Genomic DNA, 9,450 nt, shown 5'->3' with positions numbered 1-9,450 from the left:
AATTCATTGTTCATTCTGCACACACAATTGTTTTTGTTTTTTTTCAAAATCAGTCAGTTTTATTGAAAATACATGTAAGGCAATAGAAATGATTATGACCAAATACACACACACACACACACAAAATCTTAAAGTGTGTAGCAACTGTACAGTAGCCTATTTGCAGTAGATTCCCATTTCCTTTAAAAGTTCTTAAAAAGTTCCTTATAACTCAAAAATATTCAGAAGCATATTTTGAAATAGCATTTTCTGGCACAGATATAATGACCTGAAAGTATTTTGGACTCAAGCTTGGCCCATCCCTGAATTTTAATACGCAAGTGCATAGTTTATTAGTTGCACAAAGAAATTGCAGAGGTAAATATAATGTTAATTCATTAAAAAGCTTAAAGACTGTATTTCTATGAATGCTCCAAACAAATAATATTTACATTTTTCTAGATCTTGACCTCACACCAACAAGCCTGCTAAGGACTACTTACTAACATTAACCCATTTTAGACTACAGCTATAATTACTGTGACTACTTATTAGTTTAATCCCATTTTTATTTATCTACACATAATTCTTGCTTGGTGCAGAGGCGCTATTGCTGTAGTATTTGGCGGTTCCGCTTGATCCTCCAGAGCGGGGTCTGCTGAAGCAACACAGAAGGCCTCCGGCCAGCAGAAGCAGGACTCCTCCTCCCCAGCCCACGAAGATACACGCTCCCAGCTCTCTCTTATTAGACTGAGCGACTAGTGGATTGTTGAAATCGCGTATAACATTATTGGCCGCCCAGCTGACGGGGATGATCAGCAACAAGCCCGCGATGATCAGCCCGATAGCGGACACCAGACTCACTTTGGGTTTGACATCTTCGTTTTCAATGCAGGTGGTGAAGTCGGCTCCGGCACACAGAATGAGCAGGGACAGGACTGTGAGCATAGAGCTGATGATGGTCATGGCACGGGCCGCCTGAAGGTCAGAGCCCAGGATGAGCAGCGAGTCGTAGGCTTTACACTGCTGCTGTCCGGTACTCTGAACCACACACTCCATCCACAAGCCCTCCTCCTGAACCTGTGAGGAGAGAAACAATTATTTAGGTTTATTAATGGAAAATATAGCCTGGCTGGGGGAAGTTACTTTTAGATAGGCCTACACAAATTTTCAAAAAAATCAAATATACCCTCCCATCCACATAATTCTTTCAAAGGATAATAAATAAATCAATTTTCTTTCTTCCGTGGAACACAAAAGGAGTTATTTATAACCGAATGTCGCTGTTTTCCATACACTAAGTAGGCTATTTACATGTGCAGTAATAATCTCCATCTCTCTATGCATGACACATTATGTAATCGAATTTTATAATGATTAAAGTAAATGTCTCTCTTGCATCTCTTCTCAGATGATGTGTTTACTGGCATGAGGGCGGGACAACCTGTCACTCACATGACATCACAGCTCATCCAATGATCCAATCAGTTCTCAATTGACAAAATTAAGTCCCGTCCTACATTTTTCTTGTTCGAGAAGCCATTTCACTCGGATATAGCCTATGTCACAATATGGGAAGAAAGACTATGGCAACTTCTATTTCATTCCGAATTTAAATAAACATCACGCCTGACTTCTGTTTAGAGGAGGGTGCACACAACGTCAAGGACAATTGTGAATATGTATACATGCTTGATGAAGATATTTGCATTAGCTAGATACTTCTTGTAATGTTTTGTCATTTTTATTAGTTTTTTTTTTTTAAATAGTTCTATTTAGCTTTTACTCGTTTTTATTAATTTTAGAAAATGATTTTATGTAAGCTTTATTTTAAATAATAAAAACAGTTTCTGACTGTTTTAATTAACAATTACAACACTGATATAAACGTACTTTAAAGGGTTAGTTTACCCAGAAATGAAAGTTCTGTCATTACGTACTCATCCTCATGTCGCTCTAAACCCGTAAGACCTTTGTTCATCTTCGGAACACAAATTAAGATATTTTTGATGAAATCTGGATGTGTACCAAACTGCCAAAGCCATATGAACCATTGAAATTCTGAAACGTTTCAAAACACTTATGACGTAATGAAGCCTTGTTTACTGAAATCATGTGACTTTGGCAGTTTGATACACGCTCTGAACCACTGATTCGAAACAAAAGATTCGTAAAGCTTTAAAGCTTCATGAATTCAGTGTTTTGAAATCGCCCATCACTAGATATTGCTGAATAAAGTCGTTATTTTGTTTATTTGCTGCACAGAAAGTATTCTCGTCACTTCATAACATTAAGATTGAACCACTGTAGTCACATGAACTGTTTTAAATCTGTCTTTAGTAGCTTTTTGGGCATTGAAAGTGTTAATTATCTTGCTGTCAATAGAGGCCTCACTGAGCCATCGGATTTCATCAAAAATATCTTAATTTGTGTTCCAAAGATTAATGAAGGTCTTACGGGTGTAGAACGACATGAGGGGAGTAATTAATGACAGAATTTTCATTTTCGGGTGAACTAACCCTTTAAGGTGAATAGTGATCATGGCTGTCAGACCATTTACATTGAAAATTTTAGTCTCTTCCTCACATCGCTATATAATATTCCTATAGATCATTTTATGGTGTTTTTGTATCAGTTTTTTTGCTTGACATTTTTTTTGTGCTTGTGATATTCTTTTAGCTGAAATGTTTACCTGTGCTGTGATAATGTTCTGACCAATAAAGGCAGAAACCTTCCATCTTGGAACAGCAATGGTCACGACTGTAGCAATGAGACCTATAATTCCCAGCGCCACACACACGATCTGTACACCAGAGGAGCCCATTCTGAAAGAGTGAGTGAGGGAGATGCTGTTAAAACTGAAAAAATAAATAAATGGCATGACAAAAAAATATACACTCTGCAAAACCAGATGTGAAGACTGAGGTCTTAACTTCTTCCTGTTTGCGTCATTAGTAAGTGGTATGTTTTGTAAGACATATTCTATAGTGTTTATGTATTTGCCTAGAAATTCAATGGCTCCTCCCTTAAGACAGGCCCATACAAGAATTTGTGTCCTAGGGCTAAAGAGGAAAAAAAAACACCGTCACCAAGTAAACCCACAATATGAAGCAAAAGCCTCAAGTCTCAACAGGTTCTTCTAATCTATATCTGCTCTCAGGGAGTGGCAGTTCACTGATGTAACTAAGAGCAGATACAGATTGTTAGAACTTATCTCAGGTCCCGCTCATTCTATTCTATTCTATTCTAATTCTATACTATTTGGATGCAGGGAAAAAAAAAAAAAAAAAAAACATTGTGTAGCTTTTTAGTGAACTGCTCCCAAATGTCTGTGGCTTTTTATTTATGTCGATCTCTCTGAACTTCTCTTCAGGGTTTGCACTTGGCTGATTCATAAAAATATACTGTTTGAATGTGTGGACTGTAGTTAAGACCCCATAGTCCACTCTAGTGCACTGTATTATCTTCCTACTCAACACAAAGCGCCATGGATCGGTGAAGAGCTAGAAGGGGTGACCAGGTGGTGTGTGGGCACCAGCAAAATGACTAACGGTAATTGTGGCTGTTTTTAGTTGACCGTGAATCATTCAACAGCTCTCTGAGCGATTAACATGCTGTTCGGCTCCTTCAAAATTGTATTCTTTCCATCTAAGCAATCATAATTCTGCTCTTAACTGAGCTAAAATCATGAATGATTGAGAAATTTGGGGTTTTATGTATTCATATGTGCTATGCTGTCCCGTTTTAATGTCAGTTACATTCACACAATATTAACAGTCCATAGTGAAACACCTGTCTCTTGTTTCACAATATGAAACCTTCTAGTAATTTTGTAATATAATGCTTTATGTATGATGTTACATACAAAGACAACATGATAAATGTTAAACAATGTCATATACTTTTAAAAAAAAGTTCAAAATCCATCTAAACATGGATATCTGCCAGGCCTTATTCTTCTTTAACATAACACAATACACAAAGGCACCACACTGTAACCTTACAATTATAACCATATATATATATATATATATATATATATATATATATATATATATATATATATATATATATATATATATATATATAACATTTATCCTTCTTTTTAAATAATTTATGTAGCCTTGCAAAAATGAAAAAGCTTGAATATTACCTTTTATTGTAGCTCTTTGAAGAAAATTTGTTTTTCGCTTTGTCTTTAAGTTAGTCTCCCACCTTACCAAACGGTTACCTCTAATGAAGGTGTTGTGATGAGGGGATGCTTTTGTAGAGGAATGCAATGGGTGGGGTATCAGACAGAGGCAGGTTGCTAAGGAGGAAAAGGCCAGACTGGACTTGTTCTTTTTCACTCTGCTACTTCTTTATGGCTTTATGTATAACCTCCCTCAAGTTTTTATATAGAGAAGGTCAAATGAAGAAGGAAAGAAAAATGGTATTCATACTTGTACTCTAATATCATAAAATATCATTAATATCATTGATCATATTTTGTTTTCCACTGTACATCATGTTACTGTGCAACTAAATGGAAACTTGGATCCAGCATCATGATACTATGAATCATAAATCCTTTGAATCTTCCGTCATAATCATGACATCTCAACAACACCCTCATACCCTCTCCTCATAAGCTCTGCCCAGTCACCGTTGAAACCACATATGACGGATAGAAACTGTCACAGGTTAGAGTGGGTGGGCTTTAAATTGTGAAACATCAGGATTGGGAGATGCATCATAATAATAACACAACTGGCTTAGGCAATTGATTCATTTTAAAACTGTTTAAAAAAAAAAAAAAAAGATGGAATGGGAATCATGGGAATTTTTTGTGAACTGATGAGGCACTGATATGTAATACACTATGTGCAATTCTGATTCTGGACAAGAAAAATTCTATGCACCAATTACTTCAATTTTCCAGTTTTTTGACTTTTATTTCACCATTGCGTTTCTTTTTTTGTGAAAACAAAAAATAGAAAAATCTTGCAATGAACATTGTTCTACTCTAAAATCTCATCCGCAAAATGTCATCAGCAAACTTAATGAATATGAGTTTTAGTTAAAAGTGCCTAAAAATGCATTGATTGATAAAATCTAAAATGAAAAGAATCTTGAATCTATGCGATGTCTTAACAGTTTATTTGGCAGGAATATGCAACCAAAAACTGTTCGATTTCTGGGTATGGCCTTGTTCAGGTACAAAATATTAACTTTTAATATCAATACTGAAATTAATAAATTTCTGAATTAATGATTGATAAATGTTTTTAACCACTATTTTTAAAATTGCCCCTCCCACACACCTGGGAAATTTGCGATTACAAATTTATAATAATAATATCTTAGTCTAAATCTAAAAGTATAATCTTGACAAGCTATATATCATTTGAAAGCTTTCAGACTCTAGTTTTCATATTTGGTGGCAGTTTTTCAAAAGAAATGACAAAGGAGTAGATAAATAGCGATAGATTCTCCATTTATGATTAGGTGCCCAACTATAACGCTCTGGTTCTTTATGTCTGGTTTTTAATATGCGTTTTAGAGATTGAATTCAAATCAAATCTTACACTCTAAAAAATGCTGGGTTAAAAACAACCCAAGTTGGGTTGAAAATGGACAAACCCAGCGATTGGGTTGTTTTAACCCAGCAGTTGGGTTAAATGTTTGCCCAACCTGCTGGGTAGTACTATTTAAACCAACTGTAACGAAGGCGGGACTCAGAGAGAGATCCACATGCAAAGCTTTATTAAATGTTGAGCGTGGTCGTACAGGCATGGTCAAACGGGGCGAACAGGAACATCAGAGACAGGCAGAATCGTAGTCAGGAAACAGGCAGTGGTCAAAAGGCAGGCAGCTAACAATCACAGAACTGTAGAACCAGACAGGGAAACAGAATAATAACGCTTGGAAATGTCACACAGGGAAAACAAGACCTAGCAGTGAGGTAATGTGTGTAAGAGTCTTTTATAGTCCTGGTAATGAGCTGCAGCTGGGTGTGGTGATTAGTGATTAGTGTGAAGTGTGTGCAGGTGAGTGGCAGAGAGGATGATGGGAGATGTAGTCCGGGAACTGACAGGAACAGACGGTGATCATGACACAACTATTGTTTAAAAATTGCTATATGGCTAGCTTAAAATGAACCCAAAATAGTTGGGAAATTAAAAACCAGATGCAATTAGAGACAACAATAACAGACAAAAGGTGAATTTTTATTAATAAGCGTTAATATTTTATTAATATAAATGTAATAGTTTAATAGTTTATTAATATAAATTTATTAATAAGCAATTTAATAAATATTTATTGTTTAATCATTATTCATTGAACATGTTGAAATGTTCATTTCCAACATACTTTGGGTTAATTTTAATTAAGCAATACAGTAATTTTTAAACAATAGTTGAGTTAAATAAAACTACCCAGCAGGTTGGGCAAACATTTAACCATACCGCTGGGTTAAAACAACCCAATTGTTGGGTTTGTCCATTTTCAACCCAACTTGGGTTGTTTTTAAACCAGCATTTTTTAGAGTGTATGATTACAGTCCAAAGTACTTATGAATAGGATATCTCATAAATATTTTTAAAATTATGGAAATATATGGTTCAGATCACTCAAACCGTATCCTCCTGACTACCATAAAACAGTTTTGTGAATTTAGTATTTTTTATGCCATTACATTTTTAGAGCATAATACAATTTTTGAAAAATGATATTTTATTCATATGTTAGGCCCTATGCTATGTTCTCTGTGGTGGAAAAAATAAAAATAAGAAAATAAAACAAAAATAAAATAAGACATGAATAGACATGAAAAGGCAAAAACAATGGGATAAATTTTTAGGTTTCAGGATTTTTTATACCAAACTTTGTATAAAGATGATTCTTAACTATGTTATGAAAGATATAACAGAATGATTTGTTATACCCATTATTTTCCCATTATATACAATGTATCTACACGCTGTGTGTAATTTGCATATTAATTTTAATATTATAAATATTAATATAATAACAATTAATATACAATTATTAATATACAAACTATAATATTAATGTTTTTGGAGCAATATAATGAAAAAAGAAGTGTAACAATGGTTAATAATTGGCAAGATTTTCATAATCTAATATTTCATAGGAATATTGATATATAATTTCTTTCCTTATTCACTTTTTTGTCTCCCAAAATGCCTGATAAACATGCTTTAAGTCCTGGTGTCCTCTACAGTGGACATGTATGAAATCAATGTCCTATTTCGTAACAGACGGTCATATTTTGATTTGAAACCCCACAACATTTTCCTGAGGTGTTGATTTATGACAAACAATTTTAAAATTAGTCATATGTAAATGATAACTAAATATTATCATATTTCCATAAGGATGTTACATTTGATCACTAAATTAATGTCAGCCATTTTTAAAGACCAAGGAGAGTGAGTGGTCATGGTGAAACCTCTGAAAAGCCCTGAATGTGCTCTTTACAGGACTTAAAACTGTGACATGTAAGGTCTCAGAGAAATTCACTGAAATATATTTTCCTCTACAGAGGACAAAGCTCCATAGCTGGTAGTCAGGAGGATATATGGAAATCAAGTCCTTATGGTCACTGGTGGAGTTTGACTGTCACTGTTACAGTACAGAAGGGTCGGAGACAACAGGAAACAGGTAATAATGGATACCATGTCCTGGGGATATGCATGTTCATTTATAGAACAGTCTGTCTCAGTGGCGGCTGGTGCAAAAATCTTTTGGTGGGGCGCAATTTTTTTTTTAATATATAAATGCAGGAATGAATAGGCTAATTGTTAAATAATCATTTAACAAGTGATATTATCATGTATCATTATTGATTATCTAAAAAGTGGAAAATTCAATATTTAAAGCATGCCATAGGGCTGGGATCTAAAAATATATATCTGTATTTAATTTTTTTTTTTTTTTTAAATTCACATTCTGCCCAAGATTGTCCTAGAAACAATGTTCATATTGAAGGCTATAAAAACCAAACATGAATGTTACTGTGTAGTATATGATATATTATGTGCACAAAAGGTGGTCAAATCACATTAGGCCTAGGCTATATTCTAATATTCTAACTTTACAATCTAAAAACAAAATGTTTTTTAAAGCAGAAGTTAAATACACTAAACTAAAAATGAAAATAAATAAAAACAATAGAACAGACTAATTATTATTATGTTGATTAGGCCTACCCTATTAACAGTCACTTTACAAGGTTACTGCTATTGTACAAATACACTGTTGTATTTTAGAAATTCTACATATGGCATAATTATGTTCGCCAACAAAAACAAATTTTCAACAACAAATATTTTTAGCAAAATGTATTTGACTCAGATTGAACTCCGTCTGTATGGCGCGCATGCGCGCGGCGGCGCTCATTCACGGAAGTTTGTGCTTGCTGATGGCTCGTCCACGCCTGGCTGCAAAATGGAAATATTTTCTCGACTTTCTAACATTTGCAGATGGAGAATATACCTGTGAAATGTAAACATGCACTGAGGAAATTATTGAATGTCACTTCAGCTTAAAAAAAATATTATTAATAGCGCTATGTTTGTTTGCACCAATCGCTGCACAAGTTAAGGTTACGTATGATGACGAAAGCACGTTAGTGCTAGCCCTCCCGGAACCCATAGAGATTGCATTGCAGTGCCTGCAGTTCGAAAAAAAAAGTTTTTTGAATGGAAGTCTATGGGAGTAGTCGGGGCAAATCTCGACCAGACTGAAATCGCCCAAAAAGAGGCGGTACTCCACAGAGCGTGACTCGACGCTGATTGGACTATATCCAGAGCATGATCCAGAGGCAGAACAAACAGCCTAGCAGTGACAGCTAGCGTAACTCTGTGGTTGAATGTGATTGAAAAATCCATCCCTTTCTCACTTTGGTGGTGCGTTGCCCAATTGCCCTAATGAAGAAACCGCCCCTGGTCTGTCTATAAATTAATGCAGAAAGGTCTGTTTTCAGGCTTTGTGTGTCTTTCCTATGGGCCTAACTCACAATGACTTTTGATGCAGAGTTCTGCATATCTGCATAGTTTCGGGTCATATCTGATGGTGTCTTATCTGATGGCGTTCCTAGTACTTGAGGCCCTTGCTCAGTCTGGTCCATGGGGGCATGGGGGGTTTACTAATATATATATATATATATATATATATACATATCTGATGGCGTTCCTAGTACTTGAGGCCCTTGCTCAGTCTGGTCCATGGGGGCATGGGGGGTTTACTAATATATATATATATATATATATATATATATATACATACATATATATATATATATACATACATATAGTAAACTTAAACTTCTATAACTTTACATATATATATATATATATATATATATATCTATATATATCTGTTTTTAGTTCTAAAATAATCTGTGATGTTTCGCCTTTAAAAAGATATCAAACTTAAAGGGTAAATAACACACACAGTTTCCGC

The 9,450-nt window shown here is 34.8% G+C and overlaps 1 protein-coding gene across 2 annotated transcripts; it reads right to left on the bottom strand.

Annotated features, from left to right (window-relative positions):
* Positions 1–107: 107 nt before the first annotated feature.
* cldni (claudin i) lies at positions 108–4,227 on the bottom strand. Of its 2 annotated transcripts, XM_067381949.1 has the most exons (3): positions 4,133–4,227; positions 2,672–2,804; positions 108–1,059 (listed from the first exon to the last, which is right to left on the bottom strand). In XM_067381949.1, exons 2-3 carry the CDS (start codon positions 2,801–2,803, stop codon positions 556–558), a joined length of 636 nt encoding a protein of 211 aa, XP_067238050.1. In that variant the 5' UTR covers position 2,804; positions 4,133–4,227; the 3' UTR covers positions 108–555. The 2 variants fall into 2 exon arrangements, with proteins under 2 accessions (XP_067238050.1, XP_067238049.1); XM_067381948.1 differs by lacking the exon at positions 4,133–4,227 and having other exon boundaries at positions 2,672–3,150.
* Between the last annotated feature and the right edge of the window lie 5,223 nt (positions 4,228–9,450).

Source organism: Chanodichthys erythropterus, chromosome 3 (assembly GCF_024489055.1).
Source record: "Chanodichthys erythropterus isolate Z2021 chromosome 3, ASM2448905v1, whole genome shotgun sequence".
NCBI classification, from domain to species: domain Eukaryota; kingdom Metazoa; phylum Chordata; class Actinopteri; order Cypriniformes; family Xenocyprididae; genus Chanodichthys; species Chanodichthys erythropterus.
Note: the sequence above shows the minus strand (reverse complement) of the source record. Positions and strands in the feature narration are given on the sequence as shown.